Source organism: Elgaria multicarinata, chromosome 20 (assembly GCF_023053635.1).
Source record: "Elgaria multicarinata webbii isolate HBS135686 ecotype San Diego chromosome 20, rElgMul1.1.pri, whole genome shotgun sequence".
NCBI classification, from domain to species: Eukaryota; Metazoa; Chordata; class Lepidosauria; order Squamata; family Anguidae; genus Elgaria; species Elgaria multicarinata.
Genome location: NC_086190.1, coordinates 17,205,517 through 17,232,093, shown reverse-complemented (window position 1 = coordinate 17,232,093; position 26,577 = coordinate 17,205,517). Strand labels below are relative to the sequence as shown.

Genomic DNA, 26,577 nt, shown 5'->3' with positions numbered 1-26,577 from the left:
ACTTCCTATTTTAAAGAAAAGCCCGAAGTGATTTGCAACAAACGATAAAACAAGAGGTCGTTTTATAAGCGTGACCCTATTAAGGCGACTGGACAGCTTGGAAAAGTCAAGGTAAACTTACTGAAGGAATGGATGGATTCAGGCACGGTGGTCCCAGGTTTCTTATGGGCAGTTTCACCTAGCTCCACACTGTCCAACATTTCTAATAAAAGAGCAGAATGGTCAGATATGAAGATAAAACATTACTCACCCACAGAGCAAGACAGACAATGACCCGGTTTGCATCTCCTCATGGCTCTATGCTACCTCCAGTACCAGAGGCAGTAAGCGCACATACACCGGTTGCTGGAGAACACGGGTGGAAGGGTGCCATTGCACCCATGTCCTGATCGTGGGTTTCTTGCAGGCAGCTGGTTTGGCCACTGAGTGCTGGGCTAGATGGACCCTTGGTCTGATCCAGCCTCAGGGCTCGCCTGATGTTCTTATGGAGGAAGTGGGAGTAAGAGAGTGTGCTAGTTCTCGCTGCCGGATTGCTCCCGCTGCAGCTAAGAGGAGCGAAGCAACGCAGGCGATGGAGCCTGGTTTTAACTACGGGTTCTAATTCTCGGTTGTCCCTCCCCTGAAAACCCACAGTTCCGGGTTTGGACATCCCGATAAACAACCAAGGGACGGAGTGTCTGCTTAGCAAAGAGGGAGCCAGAACACTTGCTCGCTCCCGCTCATTCAGGACAACCAATCGACACAGTTCATACGAATCGACTCGGTTCATACATCACAGCTAGCTATCACCGCGTCACTATCTTTATTGAGAGTAACTAGGTTTGGCTGTGGGGACTGTATCGCAGGCACAGTCTTCTGCAGCCTCGGGAGAAACGTCTGGCTATCTTTTATGCAAGAATGCTTCATGCTGCACTGAGCAGCCTCTGCACTTATCAGACTTATTTCTCCCAACCTATCCGAGTCTATTTCCACTTCATTAACGGAGAGGCTCAAGGAAGAAACGTCCAAGGCCTGATTTTGGCTTGGCCTGCACGTCATGGATCCATCAAAAGTCTTCCTTGCCACAGTCCAAAAAATTAAGGGAAGGGAAGGAATTAAACAGGTTTGCTCTACCCAATGAGAAATACAGCTCATAAATAAATAAATAAATAAAGGCACTTTTTGCCCAATACTCACCTACTGACTGGCTAGCAGAGTAGGAGTCTGTCCGTGTCCGTGACCGCTTATTGCCTTTTGTGTTGGCTGCAAAGGAAGTAAAAGATGTACATGTTAAAGGTTCTTCTGAATCTTTTGTTCCCCTGAATGCTGTGGAAGGCTACTTCGGTTCCAGAGAACTCAGTCTGGGGGGAGAATACCCGCGCTTCCGAAGAGTACCTTTCTTTTGATTCTACACTGGTCGTTCGCACGCTGCAGTCCAGGGCAACTGCAGTTCAGGGTAACGGGATCCCTAAAATCAGCCCTCCACCTCGAGCGTCTTCTATTTCAGGGCAACTTACTGTCCATCAGCCTCCAGTTCAGCAAGGGGTCGTATACAAAGGCTTCCAACACAGCCATGACGCTGTCTCTGTGTTCTCGCAAGACTTCCATTACAGTGTGGCAAGTGATTCTGTAGTTTCCATCTAAGCCAGTCACCTGTGGAAAGAGAGAGAGAGAGAGAGAGAGAGAGAGAGAGAGAGAGAGAGAGAGAGAGAGAGAAATCAATACTGTCTTCCCACCCAAAAGCCAGTGGTTTCCAGCTTTTGTGCAGTTTCTCTGAAATAGAATTCGGTCCTTCCTCGCCCCTTTTCGAGGGCACGTTTCTAACGTGCACAAGCGGTTCACACAGACCGCTGGCCAGGCCTACCGGGTCTCCAAGTTGCTCCCAATGAGCGGATGATGCATCCTAAAACATACCCAGCACTCTCCTGTGGCTGCAGATTTTAGGGAAAGATCCATTATAGGTAAGAGGGCTTTTAGGAGAGCTTGCCCAGATACTGGCCTTCTCACGAGGAGCCATCTGATAAGCTTCCAAAGAATACAGTTTGAAAAGCTGTGTATTAACCATTGCCTACTGAGGTGGTGGTGGTGGGAACTTCTACTCATGCCTTTTTCAGTTGTGTATCTTCACCCTAAGAGATGTTTCTTCTCCTGCTTACAGACAAGCAATTGCTAATCTTCATAGAACCATAGGATAGTAGAGTTGGAAGTGGCCTACAAGACCATCAAGTCCAACCCCCTGCTCAGTGCAGGAAGCCACCTTAAAGCATCGCTGACCGCTATTCAGCAGCATCTTGAAGCCCTCTAGTGTGAGAGAGTTCCACTGTCGTACTGCTCTAACAGTCAGGAAGCTTTTCCTGATATCCAGCCGGAATCTGGCTTCCTGTCACTTGAGCCCATTAATCCGTGTCCGGCCTAATAAGAAGAGATCCCGGCCCTCCTCTGTGTGACAACCTTTCAAGGACTTGAAGAGGGCTCTCACGTCTCCACTCCATCTTCTCAAGGCTAAACCTGCCCAGTTCTTTCTCCTCACAGGGCTTTGTTTCCAGATCATCTTCGTTGCCCTCCTCTGAACCCCCTCCAGCTTGTCTGCATCCTTCTTGAAGCGTGCGGTGCCTGCTTCACTTACCTCCATCGCGTTTGTCAGCATCCTCGTCAGCCTGAAAGGAATCTTTTCCGGGAACTTCTCTCTGGTCATTGCGACCTAAAGCCGGGACGAAGAAAAGCCAGTTACTTGAAAGGTAGCGATATTGCAGATATTCCCTTTTACAAACATGGGACTGTTAAGGCCAAAAGAGATTTGGGGTGGGGGTGGGGGTGGTCGGGGGGAAGGGAAGAGAACTGCAACTGGATTTCCTGTTAGACGTAACTGCACACCATCCTGCCTGAGCTGGATCAGGCCAGCGGAGCTGGGGAAGGAAAGGTGGGCCGGGAAGTTAGCTAAACCTCCTCTTTCATGCCATTTCTTTGGTCTTTATCACCCTCTGCAGCTGCTATTAGCTCCACAGCAAAAAAAACCCACCAAACAAACAAACAAACAAAAAAAACCCAGTGCCAGCTTTTAATTTAAAATCAAAACACTGGGAGATTTGACAGGGTGACCATAAGAAAAGGAAGGCAGCTTTAACTGTTGTGATGAAGAGGGAATTTCACCTGGTGCTGCATGCCTACAAATGACCCCTGCTGAAATTCCCTTTTCTATGCAACTGCTAAAGATACAGGAGCCCTGTCCTCCTTTCCATAGGGTCGCCCTAGGTTTGATCATGTCTGCTTCGGCCTTTGGTGGATGCAGAAAACTTCCTCCCTTTCTCCCCACCGGGCCCTTTGTTCTACAAGATCAACGTGCACGGATGTATTTCATTCTTTTCATTCCTCAATCATATTTCCGTAGCACCCAATAGCCAAGGCTCTCTCTCTCTCTCTCTCTCTCTCTCTCTCTCTCTCTCTCTCGGCCGGAACCCGGACACAAGTTACCTCGAAGCAGTCTCCGAAGTCAATGTGCAGGATCTTGCCGCTCAGTCTGTCGAGCATCAGGTTGGAGGGATGCCTGTGGGAGGAACAACACCAGGGCTGAGCTGCTATTTTCGACACAACGCCTTCTGTTTCCCAGATCCCTGCTCTGCAAGGTTAGGCGATCTAGCGCCCCTCCAGATGTTTTGGACGGCAATTCCCATAACACAATTGTTGGCCATTCTGGCTGGGGTTGATGGGAGTTGTAGTCCAACAAGATCTGGAGGGAACCAGGTTGCCTACCCTAGCCCTACTGTAACTAAGCCTACGTCCTCTGTATCTTCAATAAATTCCTCTCTGCGGAATTCCATACCAGTTGATGTCAGGCAGGCACCAACAGTGCTTTGGTTTTCTGCCTGTGCTATTTATTTATTTGCTATACGGCCCAACAGCCAAAGTTCTCTGGGCAGTTCACAAAGTTCTCTGGGCAGTTCACAAAGTTCTCTGGGCAGTTCACGAAGGTTCTCTGGGCAGTTCACCAAAGTTCTCCGGGCAGTTCACAAAGTTCTCTGGGCAGTTCACAAAAGTTCTCTGGGCAGTTCACGAAAGTTCTCTGGGCAGTTCATGAAAGTTCTCTGGGCAGTTCATGAAAGTTCTCTGGGCAGTTCACAAAGTTCTCTGGGCAGTTCACAAAGTTCTCTGGGCAGTTCACGAAAGTTCTCTGGGCAGTTCACGAAAGTTCTCTGGGCAGTTCAGGAAAGTTCTCTGGGCAGTTCACCAAAGTTCTCCGGGCAGTTCACCAAAGTCCCCCGGGCAGTTCACAAAGTCCCCCGGGCAGTTCACAAAGTCCCCCGGGCAGTTCACAAAAGTTCTCTGGGCAGTTCACAAAGTCCCCCGGGAAGTTCACAAAAGTTCTCTGGGCAGTTCACAAAAGTTCTCAGGGCAGTTCACAAAGTCCTCCAGGCAGTTCACAAAAGTTCTCTGGGCAGTTCACAAAAATGCTAAAGACATTTTTATTTAAACAAGCGTTTATTTTTTATTTGAACTAACAGCCATGGTTTTATTGGTATAACTGGATTTCAAATTCTTTTTATTCTTTCGTATTTTGATTTCCCTCCTCTCTTTCCTCTTCACCGTTCGGGGATCTTTTTAACACAAATGCTTATTCTTCCGCTGCTTACCCTTCTGCGGTATTTTTTTTTTTAGATTGCAACCTATTTGGGCCAGGCACCTGTCCTCCTCTGCGTTGCAAAGCTCCGTGCACCCTGAGGGCAGGTGCCCATATCATAACAGTTTTATATTATTATTGATGGTAGATATTGTATTACACTAATTGGTGCACCCTTGGTTGAAAGGCAGGGTTGAAATATTTTGAAGGAAGTAGGTTGATTCATGGACAACTGATGGAGGGCGTCTGCCCTAAAAGGAGGCCAAGAAATGTTTTAACTAACTAACTAAAATAAAATGTCTGGAAACCAAGGAGTGCATTTTATGACGCATGGGTCCCTTCCAGTTCTTACGAGTCTTTCGATTGCTGAATGCCTTTATTTTATTTTTATGAAGGAAAATGAGTTCAGTTTCACTTGCCTGTCGCCAAGGCCCAAGATATAACCGACCATTGACATCACCGCGAGCGAGCGAGTGTAATTGGTTCTTCTGTCAAACCACACCTGGGAAGGGAGACAGAATCATGGAGCGAATCAAAGAGCCGAATGAAACGGGGCCTATCAGGGAATCAGTTCCAGGGAGGCGGGGGAAAGAGGGTCAAGGATCAACTATTGCAGCTGTTAAATTGTGGGAGAGGCTGCGGCTCACCAGTGAACAAAGCCTCCTTGTTCACTGGTGGACAAGGGGGTATTTCAGAGTTGGCACGAGCTCTCAGAAGCACCCAAGCGGGCTGTACCTCAGAGCTGGGACTCTTCAGCCACAGGAGTTTAGCAAGATCATCCCCGGCGGTGTTATTCACGGCGTGTTCAAACACCTCCACCTTCTGCATCAGGGTGAGGTGGTCGTAATCAGGAGCCATCTAAAAATGAGGAGAGAAACGATGAGATTCGGCCCCTATCGTGTTTCTCAAGGAGGCACAAGAGGAGGAGTTATGAGAGGAAAGGCACAAGAGGAGGTTGGCTTTATACTACGGCAGAACGTTGGCCCCTCTAGCTCAGCGCCGTCTCTACAGTAGGTATGGAAAAGTTGTGGCCCGCCAGATGCTTTGGCCTACAACTCCCATCTGCCCTAGCCAGCATGGTCAATGGTGGGGGATCATGGGAGCTGGAGACCATCTGCAGGGCCACAAGCTGCCCACCCCTGCTGTGCACTCACTGGCAGTGACTCTCTGGGCGTTTCCCAGCCCTGGGAGATGCTGGGAATTGAACTCCCAGCTTCCCTGGCCGTTGGCCATGCTGGCAGAGGCTTCCGGAGTTGAGGTCCAAAACATCTGGAACCAGCTGTCGACCAGGGACCCACAAGCAGGACACGGCGCAACATCTTCCTCTCATCCATGTTCCCCAGCAACTTGCGTCTATAAGCTTACTGCCTCTGATACTGGAGGGGAGCACAAAGCCATCGCCTTCTCCTGCACAATCCGCCCCGCACACTCAGGTCCTCTGGGAAGAATCTACTTCAGTCAGCAAAGACTAGGCTGATGGGTATTACCCAGAGGACCTTCTCTTCTGCTGCTCCCAGACTGTGGAATGGCCTGCCGGAGGAGACTCGTCAGCTTGACAGTCTTTTAGCATTCAAGAAAGCTGTCAAGACTGGTCTCTTCCGGCAGGCCTATCCAGTGGAATTTTAGGATGATTTTAGGATGTTTTTAACAGTGTGTGCTATGTTTTTAATCAGTATTTTATTATTGCTGTTGTTCCCCACCTCAATCCAATCGGAGAAGTGGGTAAGAAATATATTATCATCATCATTATCATTATCGTTATCATCATCTGGACGTGCAAACCAGACTGAACATGTGACCTTCTGCATGCCAAGCAGTCGCTGTGTCCTTGAGCTCTTCCTTATCAAAGAGTTCTACAGCCAAAGGTCTACAAGTTCAGCAGCACCTCTGCTAAAACTCTTCCTCTGCAAAGAGCTACGGGTCTTTTGTTGCAGCCGCGGCTTTACCCTCAGCATGATGCGGTGTTCGATGTTGAGCAGAATCTTCTTCTTCTCCCGGTAGTCCCGGATGAGCGCGTGCAGAGTGTCACAGTGGGGCACCCAGCCTATAAGACCGGAGTTTGTAGAAAGTGGGATCACCGCGTAGCGTTGGATGCTAGAAGGGGAAGGACAAAGGAAATTCAAGTTTATAAATCAATCAATGCTGGGTTCTGTAAAGGAATGGGAGAATCAAAACCCACCAGCTCATGAACACAAGGGAAATTTATTTATTTATTATATTTTTAATCTACCCAATAAAAAATGCTCTCCGGGCAGGTTACGAAAAGCTAAAACGACTGTTGTATTCCAATGACTACTGATGCGTGCATAGTTGTAATTGAGTCTCCCATGTTGTCTGCTTAGCTGAGGCTTGCTGTGATTGCGCCCAGGCAAGCATTAAAGCAGCCAACAGCATCTGCTTAGCCTTCTTCCGGTCGCTTACTCATTTGCACCCCAGTGCTGTCGCCTCAGTCTCTCCTACCCTTTAAACCCAGACTAATAGCTGTGAATCCATCCAAGATAGCACATGGCAACATTATGCAGCACTCCAAGTCTCCCTAGAGCTGTTATTATTTCAGAAATGAAACATTTTATAGAATTATCTCTTTTATCTACTTTTTTAAAAAAGTGGTGCGTTTGCGGTCTATACGTTTTGCAGAAAACCGAGATCTGCATCGCCCATCTTTACTGACACTCTGCTTATTCCGATTTCGCAAGACGCCGAGTTTCCTTTAGATCACCTGAGGTTTTTCCGGAGGGACGTCGGGTCGTTGGCTAGCAAGGTGTTCACAAGCCCAAAAAGCTGCATCACTCGTTCATCCTGACGGAGATCCTCGTGGCCCTTCAGAAGGAACACAAATTCATGCCCGTTGCTTCCTGGATGGGGAGAGAAAGCCTCTCTTAAGGTGTGCAAACCCAGGTGAACCTTTGGGGAGTCAGGAAAGAATTTGCTCCTGAGCTAACACACAAAAACAGCCTTGTTGGAACAGACCAAAGGTCCATTTAGTCTGTCTTTCTTTCTCTTTCTCCAAGGACCTCAAGGCAGGGTAAATGGTCCTCCTCTCCATTTCATTCTCACAACAAACCTGTGAGGTAGGTTAGGCTGAGAGTCAGTGACTGGCGCAAAGTCACCCAGAGAGTTTCCATGGCCAAGTGGGGACTAGAACCCGGATCTCCCGACTCCCAGTCCAACACTTCAGCCACTACACCACACTGGCTCCCATTTTGAGCTAAACATTATGGCTTAAACCCAGACATCGTGATGGCCACCAATTTGGATGGCTTTAAAAGGGGGCTGGATGAATTCCTGGAGGAGAAAGCTATCCATGGCTACTAGTCCTGATGGTTATGCACTACCTCCAATATCAGAGGCAAGAATCATAGAATAGCAGAGTTGGAAGGGGCCTACAAGGCCATCAAGTCCAACCCACTGCTCAATGCAGGAATCCACCCTAAAGCATCCCTGACAGAGGGTTGTCCAGCTGCCTCTTGAAGGCCTCTAGTGTGGGAGAGGCCACAACCTCCCTAGGTAACTGATTCCATTGTCGTACTGCTCTAACAGTCAGGACGTTTTTCCTGATGTCCAGCCGGAATCTGGCTTCCTGTAACTTCAGCCCGTTATTCCGTGTGCACCAGTTGCTGGGGAATGTGGGTGGGAGGGTGCTGTTGCACCATGTCCTGCTTTGTTGGCCACTGTGGCAACAGAGTACTGGACTGGATGGACCCTCAGTCTGATCCAGCACCAGGGCTCTTCTGATGTTCTCACCCATTAACGTTAATTTCCTTGGTCTCTGCTTGGACGTGATGACTTGCAGCGACGGAGCAATGGATTGAATGCGGATGACCTGTTGGTTGGGGTCATACGTCCCTGGGACCGCCAGTTCCAAGTCTCGGCACTTCAGGAGTTTAGGCGAAACGTACTGGAGCTCCAAGGAGGTCAGCTGCCAGATGAGGAGGCAAAGCAATGAGTTAGGCCAACAAAATGCATCAGTTTAATACGGTTGCTTTGACGCTCCCATTTAATGTGCGGCAATGTTAGATTCGCACTGGGGGGAAAAACTCTGCCCCTCACCTGAGGCAGCTGCTTAGAGATGCGCCTAAAGACATGGTAATAGAGATCCCAGGCTTGGGTGAGGTCCTTGACGTTTCCAGATTTCATGTATTTCCGGCACCACTCCTGGGCTTCCATCAGATCTCTGCCATAAGCCTGAAGAAGAAGGGGGGAAATATATATAGCCCATCATTCTGTGGTTATGGTCTAACAACTTGTGACTCCAAAGTTGTTTTGAGCTACAGCTCCTATCAGCCAAGGGTGAGGGATCCCAGGAGCTGTAATCCTCCAGATGTTTTGGCCTCCAAGTTGGCCACCCCTAGTCTAACAAGACGGTGAGCCCGTTGGGATCAGTTGTCTTCTGACATCTTTAATCAGCAAATTCTTTCCCTGCCTTCCAAAAATCTGACTCAACCTGCATGATTTGTTTTTGGGGGCTTCTTTGCTTCCCTTTCATAATCCTCAATCAGGGCTAGCAGCAGTTTGAAGGAAACACATTGCCCCCTGAAGCAAAAAGAGCGTGGCTGTAACCCCCCGTAATTTGACATGCATCTATAGACGGAGGCTGTTCCTTTCAGGGCAACTTTCCTAATTAGGAACTCAATTTCTTCTTTTGTGCACCATTCTCACTTCCTCTTGGAGTTGCGGGAGGGGGATCGGGACCATCTTGACTTTCATTTGTACCTGATTGAAGGAGGTTTCCTTGAGAGTCTGAGGCCCGCGCTCCATCATGGCGTGCAGAGGCTCCAGCACTTCAAACATGCCCTTGACGTTCCGCTCCCCGAAATAGAGGCGGGACGCCTCTTCCAGCCCTTCGTGCCACATCTCGTGCCAAAGGATGGCGACCCGGATCAATTCTTCGCTCACCTAGATCGGAGGAGAGAGAGAAGCCGTTTCTTCTCATTTTCTATTCTTATCTGCGTTGTCAACCCTATTTCTGTACATAAATTATTCTGATGGTATTGTCTCAGGTGCTAAATGTTATAAAAGTCTGGAATATTGTTGGACTGTACTAGATTTGTATTCTTGCATGTATGATATATATTATTGGTTATTATAGTACCCAACATTGTGATCGTTAACCACTTTGAGACACATCAGTTGGTTTTATATATCCTTATAAATTGTAAATAAATGGGTTATTTGATCATTATCATCTTTTATTGGTGTTTGGAGTAGTTGTGTGCCTTTTTGGCACTTTATATACCGTAGTACTACATCCACAAGGATAACATCCCAGGTCTGCTGTACTCCTGGCTGACTGCTAGGGGGCGCTGCACGAGCACTGTGCGGCTTTATCCGCACCTGGTGCGAACAAGCCCCTTTTTGCACAATTCTCACATCGGTACGCTAACGGACAACCGACTTCGGCTAGAACGTACGTTCAGTTCGAGATTGGGAGGACAGCTGGATGAGAAGGCCAAGGAGACTTTCGGGAAAGAAGCAACAGAGCATATGCAGAGCCTCACTGGATCAGAACAAAGGCCCATCTAATCCAGCATTCTGTTCATCCAACCGCCAACTAAGATGCCTTTAGGGCCCTCAGACCCAGGTTAGGAAGGCGAGTGTTAAATAACATAGGAATGTGAGTCAGACCCCTTGGTCCATCTAGCTCAGTATTGTCAACACTGCCTGACAGCTGCGGTTCTCCAGGGTTTCAGGCAGGATTCGTTCCTAACCCTACCTGGAGTTGCCGGGAATCGAACCCGGGACCTTCTGCATGCAAAGCCAGGGCTCTGTCACACTGAGCCATGGCCAGTGTCAAAGTCACGGCACCCACCAGACTGTCAGATACAGGCAGCAGCACTGCTGGATGGGTTTGGCTTCTACTGCAACACATCAATAAATCTACCAGCCCTCTGATTCCGTCCGTGATCAGTCTTCTTTCAAGTTTTGCATGCTGGCATTAAATAAAAATAACACTCTCTCTCTCTCTCTCACACACACACACACACCCAAAAGAGCTAAGCAGATCAAACTGTTTTAAAGAACAAAGGGGAGAGTGCTTCTCCAAAGACAAAGCGCATAATGATTACCCTGACGCCTGAATTGCGAAGTGGAGGGACGTATTAATTAAAAAGATACAACCCACGCTGAGCTTTGAGAGGAGGAGGGATGAAAATCTAAATGAATAAATACATTTTTTTCCTCCCACGCATCGGCGTAAGGGGCAGGGAGAGAAATGGGCGCACACACGCACACTCCACTCACCATTACGGCCTGCTGGACTAGCGTGTTGCTGTGTTCACACATATTCTTCAGGATCTTGTTGGCAGCGTTGTGACGGGCTGTTGTTGTGGACTTTGAAGCGACAGTCAGCGGGTAGATCAAAGCCTACGGCAAGTATCAGAGAGTAGCAATTTATACACCGAACTTGTTTACGGTCTGGAACCTGAAAGGGGTCAGAGGGGAGGCGGGGGAAGAACTCACCTGCGGGTGGTACCTGCCAATGTCTGTGAGAAGCTGGTAAATGAGTCGGCCCACTAAAGGACGAGGAGTATCGATTCTAGCGATGAGCTGAGGGATAACCTAGTTTTGGAGGAGAGTGGGGGGGGGGGAGAAAAACCACACGGAGGCCAGGCATTATTCAAGGGGACGCTAAGTGCAGCCCTAGCTGGATCAGACCAAAGGTCCATCTAGTCCAGCGTTCTGTTTCTCAAGCTGGCCACCCAGATGTCTCCCCCCAAAAAAACCCAAACAGGATATGAAGGTCACAGCCCTCTCCAGCTGTTCTTCTAGAACCCAATGGGGTCATCCTGTGAAGCTAATACATATACGGATGGGGCTTGAGAACACACACACACACACATGACAATGGCTGAGTTTGCACAAAACGCTACCCCATGGTTTGCGTGGTTGAATTTCAGTTGCCATGCTGTGTGAACCTGGCCGCGCTAACAAGCCCTGGTTTGTTAACCACGAACAACCCAGAAGGAGAAGCCGCGGTTTAACGTTGGGTTGTGAACTCTGGGTCGCTTAAACCGTGAGTTGTCGTTACATGCGAACGCAGAACGGTGGGCTGCTCGTGAGTTGTTCCCCCAGGCTTACAGAGATGGTGGGCAAGAGCGGTTTAAAGAAAATCCAGCAGCTCTCTACATGCCGGTACTACAGTACCAAAAAGGCATTTGGGATACAGGGAGAGAGCGGGCAAAAAAGGAGAGAGACAACCAACCCAGGGATTGAATACAGAAAGCATGGTTCGTTTGAGCGTCTGCTAGACAAACGCTAGGTAGGGCAACACCCTATGGGCAACCATGGGTCAAATAAACTATGCAAACGAGGTCAGAGGCTCAATTTCTTTAGCCTTTGTATTATGGACTCCACTGCCATGCTTGGGTTGGAATAAGGAATCCAAATTTAAAACCAGCTCATTACCTGTAACCACGTATCAATCTGGATTGCCTTGACCCCTTCCACCAGCGCCTCATTGACTTCTGGCCAATGGCCGTAGTCGAACCACAGAGTAAGGACTCTGAAGAAAGAAAACGAAATCAAGTTCGGCCCCCCTTTTTTTCCCCTCTCTCAAAATAAGCGGGGCAGGGGAGCCGTGATTCATTCCAGCGGCACGGTAGGCCCACGGCTCGCCTGGTCTCAGCAAAAAAAGAAGACGCGCCAAACGAAAGCAGCCAGCAATCAACACTGTCAAACGGAACGGCTGAGCCTCCCCCGCCAGGCACCTGAGCGTATCCTGAAGGTTGTTTCCTCGGGACAAAGAGATGGAGCGGAAGAAACCCTGCACCGCTGGAACCGTGTACATCAGGAGTGTTTTGGACAAGTCCTGTTGGGGGAAACGGACGTTTTTGAGAAGCGTGTGAAGCAACGCTCAAGGGTTGAGTCACGAAGAGGCCCAGCAGCAGATGGGATGGCAAAGCGCGGAGGAAGATGCCTCCTCTTCCTCTTGTTGGATCCTGGAATGGATCTTGGTTATGTTTTTCCATTGCTTTGTTAATTGCTGAGGATCTGGAAGAACAGAGGACTCCGCAGAAACTTAAAGGTCAACTCTACACCTGGACATTGAGTGTCATAATTGAATAATTGTCTAAGTGATTGTCTTCAATTAAGGGTTGCAAGGAGTTGCATCATTGTACAGGTTGTCTATAAAAGTAAATGTGTTTTGCATGCCGTCCCTCTATCCCACTGTGTGCTGCTTATGTTGCTGTATTGACTGACCGTTTGGAAGTATTTGTATCTGTACTGCCATAACGGAATTATATTTGTTTGCCAGTAAAAAGGTTTGTTTTAACCTACAAGAATCTCTGTCTAAATTCACGTCTTTGCTGTCTCTTGGCTGAGAACCGCTGCATCCTCTGCTAGTCTCTGGAAGCCCAGACAGAGACTTAATACAAAAAGGTTATGTGCCAGAGTCCCAGCCTGCGCAGTAACTAATCCGCTTTTAAAGCCATAACTCAACACCTCTTCCGTACCTCCGTGACCTTCTTCTGCATGGGCGACGGGACCGGGCTGTTCTCGGTGCTCTCGGCCTCGCTCTCGCTGTTGCTGCCTTCCGTGTTGGCGCTGGTGACGCTGGCCCCGCTGGCGTGACGCAGCTTCTTCTTCTCGTCCCTGGCCTGGTTCTGGTGCTTGTAGTGCAGGACGGCCTCGAAGTTCATCACCGCCCAGGCGTGCCAGGCCTGCCGAATGTTACAAACACCCTTAACAGCGCACTTATTCTTCCTGAGCCAATACGAGGCCGCGCGCGCCTTGGGATAACGAAACGGCAAGCGCCCTGATCCGACGGGTCATGTCAGGGGCGCCGCCACGGAGTTTGTCTGGATGACACAGCAGTGCATGAAGCTGTTTGGTACCACGGCCAATCCAGGGCCTGTTCAGAAGACGCCTTAAACCCTGCTGGTTAAGGCTTTTGGTTAAGCAGCATGGTTTGAGGGGTCTTGCACGATGCATTTTGCTAAACGCTGCTCAGTCATGAACCCCAGTTGGACTTGTGTACAAAGCCCTCAACAACTTGGGACCAGGATCACTGAGAGAGCTCTGCCTTCTCCCCTACCAACCTGCCCGGTCACTGAGGCCAACCGAGGGCCTGCTCCTGGTGGTTCCACACAGACCCATCCTCCGATTGGAAGTCCACCAGGGGAAGGGCCTTCAGGGTGGTGGCCCCTTTCCTGTGGAATTCCCCGCCTCTGGAGGGCAGGCAGGCGCCAACTTGGTATTCCTTTCGGCGCCTCCTGAAAACGTCATTATTCCAGGAAGCCTTTCCTTAAGGACCAGCCACGGTTCGCCGTACATTTGGCTTCTTTTAAAATCTATTTTAAAGTGTTTTATTCTGTTTTTACTTCTTTTTATTTTGTACATCGCTCCGAAATTTTCAATGGGGAGCGGTATATAAATATTGTAATTAATTAATTAATTAATTAATTGAATAGCAGCAGCGGCATAGGAAGCGGCGTTCGACCCTTGGCCTATCAAGTCCAGTAATGTCGACCCTGACCGGCAGCAGTCTTTTCCCCAGCCCTACCTGGAGATGCCAGGGATGGAACCCGGGACGCTCTGCCTGCAAAGGAGGAGCCCTGACACGGAGCTACAGGCTCCCCTTGAACTCCCGTTCTTGGCTCACCTTGTACCAATTGCAGTCGTGCTCCGTGGAGGCGCTGTAGTACTGCAAGACCTTGGGGATGGTGCTCTCGTTGATGCCTTGCAGGTTCAGCTGCCACTCGCCCAGTTTCAAGAAGCACCTGAGGACGGAGGAAGCGAAAACGCGGAAAAGAAAGGAAGAGTTCTCGGTCAGCGGCTTTGCTGTTGGGCCTGACTCACCCCTGGAGGTTAGGGTGAGCCAGTCTTATCGGATCGGCATGGCCCACCATTCCTGTCTCGTTAGTGACGGCGGTTTCAGGGCTGGGCTACGGCCCTTTCTACACCAAAGGGTTATCCCAGGAAAATGGAGGGATCGTCCCTGCCTACTCCCAAGATCCCCTGTGTGGCATCTGGATGCACAGGAATGATCCCGGGACGATCCAAGGATATAGGGCTGGTGCAGACATGCCCTACATGGAGGTGAGCTTAGGGGAGGAAAAGGTCCCTGGGGCATAATCTAACGGCAAACTGGGAGGCATTAGATTTCACCGCTCTCTCGGGAACACAGCAGAAAAAAAATGTTGCACAGCAGTAAGGGATCCCTCTAGCTTTAGAACGTGCAATGCGCAGCAGAGATAGTCTGCACTCCGCGGCTGTACAGTGAAGCTCACAAATACAAGCCCCCAGAGTGCTAAATCTATAAGCGCAGATAGGAAGCCGGCATTCTGGTTAATTTAAACCCCTCTTTGAACTGCTGACAGCACTGCCCACCATCAAAACAGCCACGGCCATGCTGGCTTTGGAAGGATTAAGGGTTGCAGTTCCACACAGCATCAGGTTGGAGTAAGGCTGGTTTAGGAAGGTATTTGGGGGTTGGTGGGCGCATTTGGAATCTTAAGAGCAGGCAGGATGGGTCACAAAACATTCCCCAGGTGGCACCGGAGGGCAGCACACTTCACTTCGCAGCACACCAGCTTCCCAGTTAAAACCATTCTTTTTGTAGCTCAACGAAAACCAGCTGGTCTTCTCGGCGCCCGTTGCTTTTGGCAGCCTCCAGGCAGCCTCGGCGAGGCAGGGGACTCACCGCGCCATGAGCTTGTGGAGCTCCTGCCTGTGCTGCTGGTCTTCTGTGGCGATGGCATGCTGGGCCTGCTGCTGCACCGTCTGAACGAAGTGCTGCATGTGCTGGAAAGCGTCAATCTGCAACAGGCAACGCAAAAGCCATGCTTGAAAACGCAACTCGTCCGCACGGGCTTTTCCCTCGTCTGTGCGGGACTCCCTGTTCCGTTGTTATGATGTTTTTAATCTATCTGTATATGAAATGTTACGGTCATGCGTGGCAAAGGAATTTGTATCCTGGATGTTCCGGGCTATGACATGCCAGAGGTGCCGAGCTATGTGAAGAACTTTGTGCTGCTAAGCAACAGGATATAAACACAGCCGATACAGCTGGCATTGAGACATATCACGGCAGAACCAGCATGCGGGAGTGTGGGAGAGTAACTGGGGGGAGTCCAATGGACTCCCAGTAGGCCTTTTGGCTTGCGGGTACGTGCAGAGATCTCAGGTAAGTCCTGCAGGTGAGCAGGGGAGCAGTTGGGAGGGATTGAGCCCAGAGAGGAGGCCGGGGCACTACTGAGCCATAAACTACTAGTGCGCAGATAATCTGTGCAAGTCAAGCTAGTTCTTCATCATTTTTCCTCTTGCCATTCTTTTTTCTTGCTCCTTTGATCGTAACGCTTCTGCAATGGGAAAACAATAGTCCTTTGGATGGGCCATAACAAATCATCAGTGGTGCAAGCAAGGCCATTTTAGAACCTGGGTATTCGATCTGATGCAGGGGGGCAAGCAGCCTTATAGAGGGGCCAGGTGGATTAGTTCAGTTGTGAAGCACACAACCAATATTTCTCACCCACCCACCCCCCGGCCAACCGCTGTTTCATGCATTACAGCTGCTTCTGCATTCCTGATAGGTTAGAACAACAAAATTGTTTCCCAACCCAATTTTTTTTTTAAAAAAAGAATATTCTGAGCATGTGACAGTTTTGCCTTTTAAACTCGCTAAAATCCTAGAAACATCACGGCTGCAAGAATAAAATGGGAGTTTGCTTCTCTTGCCCCGGTATCACCTACTGCTCTCTGGGTGGTCATTCGCGGGGGGGCTCTAGACCTGGGCCTTAACGTCCAGCTCCAGTTGCACCACTACAAATCATTCACAGTGCATAACAAAAGCGGGTTTCCTGCCTGTACCTTTACGAAAGCATAACGGGGACCAACACACCCACATCCCTCTATAACAGCCTTTCTCAACCTGGGGCGCTCCAGATGTGTTGGACTACAACTCCCAGAATGCCCCAGGCTGGGGCATTCTGGGAGATGCAGTCCAACACATCTGGAGCGCCCCAGGTTGAGGAAGGCTGCTCTATAACATCAGTAGAGGGAAGCCTGAAGGCCCGTTCAGCAACGACTCCAGTCTTGTAGAATTTCTCTTCCAGAGTTCAAGGTCGTCAAACTTCCCAGAGGCAAGTCGAAGAATGTTTTGTGTTTAAACCTCCTTCCCATCCCCCCTGTAAAGGGTGTGTGTGTCTAATTTAATTTGTTCTATTTCACAATTGTTTTAAAAAATCACAAGCTTGACCATTTCCTCAAGACCCTGCCACCGTAAATCAAATTGGCTGAGTTTTCCAAGAAAGGCAAGGGTATAAACCTATTAATTAAAAAAAAAAAAAAGCCCAAAGGTTAGCTCTTGGGAGATGGCTCCTGGGCCACGTGGTTATGTTTTCAGCTTCCACCGTTGGCAAAACACGAACTAGGGGAGGATGAATCAAAGGAATGATGTGGCAGCACATTCAGGAGCAGAGAGAGACTTTACCATATATTAAACGGGAAAGAGAAGAGATTCAGTCTGAGACTTATTGGATTTGATTATGTAAAGTCTCCTTGCAGGGCAGTGCCAGAGAGACTGAGCCGTTGGGCCTGCGAAGTCAAATGATTTGGCCTTACACAGCCCCGTGCGTTCTCCAGCTGTCTGTTGGCTGGATGTTTAGAGACTGCAAAGAGATGTTTTGTCTGTGAAAGCCCCTGCTGGTTACCAGCCGTGTTTGCTTGTTTCTTTACCGACCATCGACACATCACGAACGTAAACACACGCACGCAGGAATTTAGGAAACGTTGGGACCGGAATGAAAACCATCCACGCCAGAACCGAAGGAAGAGGTGGCTGGGTGAGGAAGGGAGCACTGTGCGCTTTTGCTCCAGTGCCGTTCTAGGAACAAGGAGCGGTCAGAGGAAGGAGGGAGAAAGCATTTTGGGAATTCCTTGCAACGTTTTACCTTGCGGGCGCTTTTCCACATGTGCTTCATGTATGCGTAGGTCACCTGAGGATGAACAGTCGGCAACGGGTGATCCAGCTGCCGGGATGGGTCTACCCCCAGGAGCAACACAAGGGTCTTATGGGCTAGAGCCTTGAACAAACGAGAGGGAGGGGAAAGGTTAATTCAAGGCTTGCGTCCGTCTCTTTCATGTTCCCAAGGCCGCTAGAGCTGCGGTTTCATCCCCTTTGTCACGATCAAATGTTTCAGAGTAGCAGCACATTCGCCTACGCTGTCCGCAATTTATGTTTCTGACACAGAGGCCATTTCTACACCTGCCTTTTTCTCCAGGTTCTTCCCAGGATCATCCCTGTACGTCCAAATGACACACAGGAGATCCCGGGAGCAGGCAGGGATGATCCCTCCATTTTCCTGGGATAATCCTTAGGTGTAGAAAGGGCCAGAGTACCAAAAAAAAAAAAAAATAGGATTTCTTAAACACAGAGAACAAAAGATCACAAATTAGTACACCGATAATTGTCAAATCATGTCTCCTGGACACCCCCCGCCCCGATGGGCACATCAGGAAAAGGCTTGATAGGAAAAGACAGGTTTTCCTCATAGTCATATTTGGTCATCTGCAATTTGTCTTAGGGTTGGCAGTCAATTAGCGATATCTTAATCAATTAATACCTATGCTTCAATTAGTGATAATCATGCCCCCAATTAAGCTCATTGGCTACGATACTGCCACTGCGCAATTGTTCTTTAAAGAGCTGCTTGTACTAAAGTTAATTCAACATGTCTAAAAAGAAAAAATCTCTGAACTGATTAAAATTGACAGCACGTTTTTAGCTGAAACATTTTTAACAGATTAATATAATATTAAGTGGCCTAAACGTTGGACTCCTTCGTCTTAGAACCTGGATTTGATGGCAGTATCATTACTGCTCCGTTACATTTTCTCCAGGTCTGCGGGGCAGGAGGGATTTCGGAGTCTGCCAAACCCGACAGAAGCAATGTATCTATCAGCCCTAAGGTCCAGATCCTGAGAGCCTGTAAGGACAGGTACGCTTTCATCCGTCCACAAAACCGTAAGGGACGACGGCAGCCTTAGCTCCAGACACATTATAAAGCCGTTCTGTTAGGGTCCCTGCAGAGGTACTCTCTCCTCACTTACAGGTCCTGAACTCTCTCAAAAGAACTGTCCAACAAGAGGTTTTGATCACAGTAGGTGAAGACTGCAGTGGAACGACTCTGCCCATGTGCCAAAGGACAACTGGGACGAGGAGGAAGCGATCACAAACACTCGGCTCACCAAACAGCCAGTGCCTCAGCCTAACCCAACAGGGAATCGCTCCTTCCACTGTTCCTGCCACTTGACCACGGAAGGCCACGAGGGCTGCAGCCAAGGCCACCTTCTGCACCCACAGGAGTACTCCCCCACACCCCGCCCCTCTCGGAAGCAATGTGTTTTTCCTACAGCAGCCAATTGTGACCGAGCATTGCTTGTGGTTCCATCAAAGCCCTTTGGGGTAATAAATACTTTTGTGACGGTAGAAAAGCAGGCTGGGAATAGGATACTGACATGAGGTTTTAGGTAAGATAGAAATGTGTATGTATGTGAAGGCAACATTCTTGTTAATGGTACTGTAACTACAAGCCACATTTTATTTTTACAAAAATAAAGAGATTTCCAAATCCTTCATAGGCTCATTGACATCAAGCCTTCCCCCACCTGGGTCTCTGTTCTTCCAACTTTCTGACATACATCAGCTGGGTCCCAGCACTTGGTGACAAAAGGCACGTTTCGAACACAGGTCTCAGCTAGCTAAGCACCCAGAGGGGCGCGAGAAGGACTCACCAGCCTCCCGCTTTTGCCGCACAAGCTGGCATATTTCAGCCACGTCCTCATGTCCTCGTGGGGGTTGACCACGAGGGACCGGACCATAAGAATCCGCTGCCAGTCCTCCACGATCCGCTGGCACCCCTGGGGAAAAGGGAAGCATAGACAGGGACCTCTGAGGATAGTGTGAAGAATCCATAGAATCTTGTGGTCGTGAGTTCCATAGTTTAACTCTGCGCTGTGTGAAGAAGTCCTTCCTTTTATTTGTCCTGAAGCTCCGACCCATCAGCTTCATGGGATAATGACCCCTTTGGGTTCTAGTATTTTGAGAGAGGGAGAACAAGGTCTTCCTCTCCACATTCTCCACACCCTGCATGGTTTTGTACACCGCTACCATGTCTCCCCTCAGCCTCCCTTTCCCCCCCCAAGCCAAACAATCCCAGCTGTTGTCATCTTCCCTCACAGGGGAGGTGCTCCAGCCCCTTAATAATTTTAGTCGCCCTTTCCTGCACTTTTCCCAGCTCTATAAGGTATAATGTTCTCTGTGCGGTGTACAACACGCTAAAAACGAGCAGCAAACATGGAAACAAAATAAAAATAGTGCCATTCGGGTAGAAGCCCTAACCCAGGATGGGGACTGGTCTGCCCGCAAACAAGCTGCTAATGCTGAACAGAGGCTGTTTCTCCTAACGGGAAAAGTTCACTGCTTTATTAGACAAAACAATATGTACGTAATTTTCCCCATTTGCACACCACTCCATCCCAAACACACGGCTAACTGTGGATTCGGGATAGTCCCCGGGGACCGTGCATACTAGCAGGGCTAGAAACTGGCCTGGTTCTCCAGCATTAACGACGTTCATTAATGGAAAAAGCTGGGAGGGGAGAGAATGATCAAACCTTCTGTAACGGGAACAGCCGCCAAATAGGCAGCAATAACTTTCAAATCCCTTTCAAAACGACAAGACTGGGGTCTGACTGCATTTGTGGGAAGAACTCCATGCTTTATTTGGGGTTATGGCTCCCAGTTTGTTCCAGTAGGAAAAGTTACCCCAAAAAAACCAAGGGAAAGAAGATTTGGGGTGTGTCAGAGTGTGCATCATAGAATCATAGAATAGCAGAGTTGGAAGGGGACTACAAGGCCATCGAATCCAACCCCCTGCTCAAGGCAGGAATCCACCCTAAAGCATCCCTGACAGATGGATGTCCAGCTGCCTCTTGAAGGTCTCTAGTGTGGGAGAGCCCACAACCTCCCTAGGTCACTGGTTCCATTGTCGTACTGCTCTAACAGTCAGAATGTTTTTCCTGATGTCCAGCCGGAATCTGGCTTCCTTTAACTTGAGCCCGTTATTCCATGTCCTGCACTCTGGGATGATCGTGAAGAGATCCTGGCCCTCCTCTGCGTGACAACCTTTCAAGTATTTGAAGAGTGCTCTCATGTCTCCCCTCCATCTTCTCTTCTCCAGGCTAAACATGCCCAGTTCTTTCAGCCTCTTTTCATAGGGCTTTGTTTCTAGACCCCTGATCATCCTGGTTGCCCTCCTCTGAACACGCACCAGCTTGTCTGCGTCCTTGAATTGTAGAGCCCAGAACTGAACGCAATACTCTAGATGAGGCCTAACCAGGGCCGAATAGAGAGGAACCAGTAGCTCACACCATTTGGAAGCTCTACTTCTATTAATGCAGCCCCAAATAGCATTTGCCTTTCTTGCAGCCATATCGCACTGTTGGCTCATATTCAGCTTGCGATCTACAACAATTCCAAGATCCCTCTCGTTTGTAGTAGTGCAGACATAACCCATAGAGAAGTTTGTTCTTCTTGTGCTATTTCTGTGGTTCTTCCCTCTGCCTAGTACTGGCATTCTGCTGCCGCCACACTGATTTGGATGGCTGGCAGGCATGTTGTACTAGCACATGCATTCTAGGTCCTGTCTACCTGTGCCGAGTGGACAAAATGGAGCAGTTTCACTGATCTTAACGGGTCAAGGCAGGGACTTAAATCCCACCCCAGAAAATCAACAGGAGGCAGGAATGCTCAACGCTTTGGAGGAATCCTCCCCATGTACTGAAAATGTTTTAAATGATTTCTCTTCTGAGTCCAGAGTCTGTGTTTTCCCCGGCAGAAAAGCTGGGCTTCCCCAGTAGCTGCACGCCTGCTGCTGACTTTGTCATCTAGGAGGGACCCCGAGAGCTCATCTGGGTTTTCTCACGCCTTCCACAAATGGAAGCCGTTTTGTATAAACTGAAGACGACGATTCCTTCACTTCTGCAAGAGTGTGCACCTGTTACAGGTAGCAAGACGGACGTGGCTAAGCGTTCAAGGCAGAATACCCACGCATCAGTTAGAAAGACTGAAGAGGCCTGCCTCTTCGGAAGGAACGGAGATAGCAAAGTCCCCAGGTGTGCCGTACCGCCGCCTGCCTTTTCCCTCCTCCGAAATTAGTCAAGAAAGCTGCTGCTCCTTTGACCTTCAAATAAAACATTCCACCAAGCCGTCCAACAGGCCTTTTATAATTATTAGTAAGACGCTGTAAAATGTTCAAGAACTCGGTGTCCTGCTTTCCCCTCTCCCTCGCTTCTGCAAGGCGATAAACAGTTGCATCTGCAGACTTTCACCCACCCTGTCACCCTCGGCTTTTCCTCTCCGGCGGAATGTTCCCTGAGCCTTTCCAGACAGGAATGCAATCTTGGAGGCAAAAAGCTATGTCACAGCTCCCCAAATGGCACCAGGGAGAGAGCAAGAGAGGCGCTGGCAGCAATGAGTAAACAGCTTCTAGCGCGGCATGGAAACACACACCGGAACAACAGGAAGGGGTGAGCTATGGGGGAGAAATTCCTCCCCTTGGTGGATGCTGTAGCTAAGGCGGGGCAGCTACTGGTTAGCAGGTATGGAGTGTCTGTGGCTCCGTGGTAAAACACATGATCTGCATGCAAAAGGTCCCAGATTCAATTCCTGGTATCTCCAGGAAAGAATCCTGCCTGAAACCTTGGACAGCTGCTGCCAGTCAAAGCTGGCAATACTGGGCTAGGTGGAACAAGTATAAGGCAGCTATCAGTTTGCATCCATCCTACAGGACATGACAGGAAGGAACGAAGACCCAGCACAGCCGGAGTCATCTCCTGACTTCCTGGTGGCTTTAATTTCATGGACGGTTCTAATTCTAACGTTACGAGAGGGAGAAACTCCTTTTTCTCTCTCTCTCTCCCCAGTTTCGCTATGCTATCTTGTAAAGCTCTATCGCTACAAATAAAACACGGGAGAGCTCAGTGCTCCTGAAATCTTATCTGCTGGCATAAAAATGTTGAAACTAAGAACTGGTGCCTGAGTTTTGCTTCTTCTTTTTTTCTGCTGTAAACTTGTATTTAGGTATATTGTTGAACATTGTTGAGATATTGTTGTTTAGTATATTGTTGCAGTATATTGTTGAATGTTGCACTATTTCTGCTCTAAATTTGCATTTAGTAGAGTCAAATGGGTTACTGTATTGTATTTTTTTTTTTTGTAAATTGCTGACCTACTTTACTGCAGCACTTTGTAATAAAGCGCTATATTATTAATTACTATTATTATTGTTTCTTTCTCGCTCATGGTGACTTTTCTAGACGAGCATTGCCAAATCATGCTGTCTTTTACAGATTCAGGAATTTCCTGACAATTGAGCATGTTTTAATTATGACTACTTTCTGGATGGTGGTGTGGAATTATTATTATTATTATTATTATTATTATTATTATTATTATTATTATTATTATTATTATCTTCCTCCCTCCCAATCCTTTTTCCTTTTGTGTCGTGGCTTTTAGACTGTAAGCTTGAGGGCAGGAATTGTCTCATGATTAGTCTTTGTAAGCTGCTCTGGAAGTCTGTTTTTTGGCTGAGAGCTGGGCCGAAGGGCTGCAGATAAATAAATAAATGAATAAATACGCGGGTAGCCCCTCTAGAGTGGTCTTACCTGCAGTCTTTCCCACCAGATCTGGCGGATGATCTCACGTCGCTCCGGTACAAGTTTGTACTGGATCACTTCTTCCAGCTCCGACAGCATCTGGCAGGAGACCATTGCCTAAAGGGAACAGTCCATCACAGTCCGTCCCCATCACTGCTGCGCCACAAGGAGACCCAAACGGAGGATCGGGGCCCAAGGGTGGAGGTTGACGTACTCACCCCATAGGCACGACTGTAGCTCTCTCCTGCCATGGCCGTCAGTTCAGCATCCAACAGGTCTCGGGCTTTATCAATGCACTGATGGAGAAAGAGAGAGAGAGAGAGAGAGAAAGAAAGAAAGAGAAGAAGAGGATATTAAGTCTCCTTTCCCTACAATACTCTCTATGTTTATGCCAACGTTGAATGGTTTTTGCTTCTCCTATGAAGCGAAACCCTAATTTTCTTCTCCCACAAACCTGAATTCTGCCTACCCCTGACTTAAGAGGAACACAACCGTGGAAACGTTGGAGAGCAAGTACAAGACGCTTAAACCCTAACCCTAACCCTAACCTTCCCAACAACTCAGGGGTTAAATAACCATATATTGACTGGAAAATAGGAATGACGGAGAAGCAAGCACATACATGTTGAGAAAAAAAAGTGAACCGTGGGGCCAAGGGGCCATGAAATGGGAGGGGTGCAGCCTGAGACATCTTCACACCAATCTCAAGAATAGTCAAAAGCAAGCACCACTGAGAACTCGCGGCAGCCACAAATGGTAATAACGCCACCTTGGTAGTTCTACAAGGGTAGGAATATGCCCTGCCGGAGAGGAAGGCAATGCCGAATTACCGTCCTTAACCATTTCACAGGCCTCAAAACAGTGATCGCGAAGGTTTATATCAGTGGTTCCCAAAGTGGGCGGTACTGCCACCATGGGGGTGGTGGGATTGCATGGGGGGGCGTTAAGAGGCAAGCGGCAGGGGGGCGCTCGAGGTGGTCTTTTCCGTACCAGGAGTTTTGGTTACAGAAGGAAATTTCTGATCGCTATCCTGCACTATGGAGAGTGGTTCAGAAGCTCCTGGTTACATTTCCAACATCATATTTGGTGGAATGTGGTTTTAGCGTGGTCTGCCTACTTCTCTCCAAGCAAAGAAATCGACTCCACATTACTAAACGTGGTGATTTAAGACTCACGTTAAGTGACTTTAAACCAGACATTGGGAAACTGGTACCACTTCATCAAGCCCATCCATCACAGTAAGAATTTACAGAATCGTGAGGTCCTCTACCCTAGTTACTAAAGGTGATATCTAATATTCTTGCTAAATGACTATCAGATATGAAAAGATGATATCACTGGATCACGTTCATCAATGATGCTTAATTGAATAAACTAAAAAATGTGATTGGATTTTGAATAAATATTCAATTAATTGTTACAGTTTTGAATTTTATTGTTATTATCTTCCTTAATGGGGTCGTTGAAAACCGCTGTTCTGGATAATGATTTTTATAGGGTAGGGTAGGGGGTGCTGGGCATGAGTTTGTGGAACCAAGGGGGCGGTGACCTGAAAAAGTTTGGGAACCACTGGTTTATATACTTGTACCTGCTGGGCCAATGAGAAGAGATCCTGATGGAGGGCCAATACAGCCCGATAGAAGGCGCCGTCGTGGGTGTCCCTGGGGATCATGCACGTGTACTCCTCCATGCTATCCCACTGACCTGCAGAGACAAGACACGGCTTGGATAAGCAGCCAAAAGCCGGAAGGGATGTTCTTGGCAAACCCTCATCTAGCCTACCCTAAGAAAGGGAAGAGGGCCCAGCATTCCGATCGCCCTCCAGACGGCTTGCACCGCACCTCCCAGAATTCCCAGCCAGCCTGGCCAATGGCCACGTTCCTTAAAATGGCGGAGGGGCAGAAACAGACGGACGCCTGTCCGGGTTCTTAGGGCCCCGAACGGAGCGAGGGGCGTGGTTTGGAACTTACCTAAGCCCCAAGCTGCAGCCGCTGCCATCCGCGCCATTTTCGCTTGGGTTTCGTCGTTCACCAAGGTCCATTTCTCACAGCACTGCTGGTGGAGCTGTCCCCTAGGAGTGAGGAACAAGAGTTGCAGAAAAGCAGGGCATGGCTTTAAAATCCGTTGGAACCTTGAGTACAGCTGGTTTCTTTCCTCCTTGCGTTTCCAGGATGCAGAGAGGTGTGATTCAACCTGGACAAGCAGTGCTTCATGCGATCTCCCAAGTTCTCTTAGTTTTGACTAGGGGCATCAATCTGCAGGCATCTCCCCGCCTCCCCGCCACTCCAACGTGCTGTCAAGCACCCATCAAAACAGAGGCAACACGAGAGGTCCAGAGATTCAGGCAGGACTTGTTCAGATTTGCTGAACCCTCCGGGTTGCACGGCACGCTACGTTACGGAGAACCGCGTCTTTTCCAATTAGCCTCTCGAAAGCACACTCAACCACACCCACGTACGCTCAGCCCGCACGTCATGATCGAGACTCCCTCTCGATACAGAGGGCTTCAGCGATATAAACATGCAGGGTGCGGCCTGCCCACGTTTTGCTTCGCTCGTTGCACTATCCTGTGACAAGTCCCTCCGGAAGCCCCTTGCGTGAGGGAAACGACACCGCTGAAGCGGACCTAAGATGGGCAGCGTGACGTCAGGCACAAGCCGGCGGCTCTTCCTACCATTCCCCCAGGGCTTCCAGGCAGCGCATGCGCCCCAGCATCAGTTCCGGGTCATCCTTGTTCGTGTCCATCTTTTTGTCATAGGCCACCAAGGCATCTTCCCACTCGTGCAGCTTCTCATACCAGGTTGCCTGGATTTCCTGGAGGGGAGGGAAGCGCACAGGAAGAATCATAGAATAGTAGAGTTGGGAGGGGCCTAGAAGGCCATCGAGTCCAACCCCCTGCTCAAGGCAGGAATCCACCCTAAAGGATCCCTGACAGACGGCTGTCCAGCTGCCTCTTGAAGGCCTCTAGTGTGGGAGAGCCCACCACCTCCCTAGGTAACTGATTCCATTGTCGTACTGCTCTAACAGTCAGGAAGTTTTTCCTGATGTCCAGACGGAATCTGTCTTCCTGTCACTTGAGCCCGTTCTTCCGTGTCCTGCACTCTGGGAGGATCGAGAAGAGATCCTGGCCCTCCTCTGTGTGACAACCTTTTAAGTATTTGAAGAGTGCTCTCATGACTCCCCTCAATCTTCTCTTCTCCAGGCTAAACATGCCCAGTTCTTTCAGTCTCTCTTCATAGGGCTTTGTTTCCAGACCCCTGATCATCCTGGTTGCCTCCTCTGAACACGCTCCAGCTTGTCTGCAACAGCTACGAAAGGGTTCG

General features: G+C 49.0%; 1 protein-coding gene across 2 annotated transcripts in view; it reads right to left on the bottom strand.

Annotated features, from left to right (window-relative positions):
* The window catches only part of MTOR (mechanistic target of rapamycin kinase), a 109,382-nt gene that overhangs the window by 4,946 nt on the left and 77,859 nt on the right, over positions 1 to 26,577 (bottom strand). For both annotated transcript variants that reach the window (XM_063145475.1, XM_063145476.1), the window contains 26 exons: positions 25,929 to 26,068; positions 25,225 to 25,325; positions 24,843 to 24,958; positions 23,473 to 23,550; positions 23,264 to 23,371; positions 19,328 to 19,453; positions 17,485 to 17,616; positions 15,237 to 15,352; positions 14,196 to 14,313; positions 13,048 to 13,254; positions 12,301 to 12,401; positions 11,999 to 12,095; positions 11,054 to 11,152; positions 10,835 to 10,957; positions 9,308 to 9,490; positions 8,645 to 8,779; positions 8,339 to 8,513; positions 7,314 to 7,449; positions 6,541 to 6,688; positions 5,330 to 5,452; positions 5,014 to 5,096; positions 3,451 to 3,523; positions 2,606 to 2,680; positions 1,497 to 1,632; positions 1,177 to 1,242; positions 122 to 202 (listed from right to left, as the gene is read on the bottom strand). In XM_063145475.1, the coding sequence (XP_063001545.1) occupies positions 122 to 202; positions 1,177 to 1,242; positions 1,497 to 1,632; positions 2,606 to 2,680; positions 3,451 to 3,523; positions 5,014 to 5,096; positions 5,330 to 5,452; positions 6,541 to 6,688; positions 7,314 to 7,449; positions 8,339 to 8,513; positions 8,645 to 8,779; positions 9,308 to 9,490; positions 10,835 to 10,957; positions 11,054 to 11,152; positions 11,999 to 12,095; positions 12,301 to 12,401; positions 13,048 to 13,254; positions 14,196 to 14,313; positions 15,237 to 15,352; positions 17,485 to 17,616; positions 19,328 to 19,453; positions 23,264 to 23,371; positions 23,473 to 23,550; positions 24,843 to 24,958; positions 25,225 to 25,325; positions 25,929 to 26,068 (3,076 nt within the window). The remainder of the gene's footprint in view (positions 1 to 121; positions 203 to 1,176; positions 1,243 to 1,496; positions 1,633 to 2,605; positions 2,681 to 3,450; positions 3,524 to 5,013; positions 5,097 to 5,329; positions 5,453 to 6,540; positions 6,689 to 7,313; positions 7,450 to 8,338; positions 8,514 to 8,644; positions 8,780 to 9,307; positions 9,491 to 10,834; positions 10,958 to 11,053; positions 11,153 to 11,998; positions 12,096 to 12,300; positions 12,402 to 13,047; positions 13,255 to 14,195; positions 14,314 to 15,236; positions 15,353 to 17,484; positions 17,617 to 19,327; positions 19,454 to 23,263; positions 23,372 to 23,472; positions 23,551 to 24,842; positions 24,959 to 25,224; positions 25,326 to 25,928; positions 26,069 to 26,577) is intronic.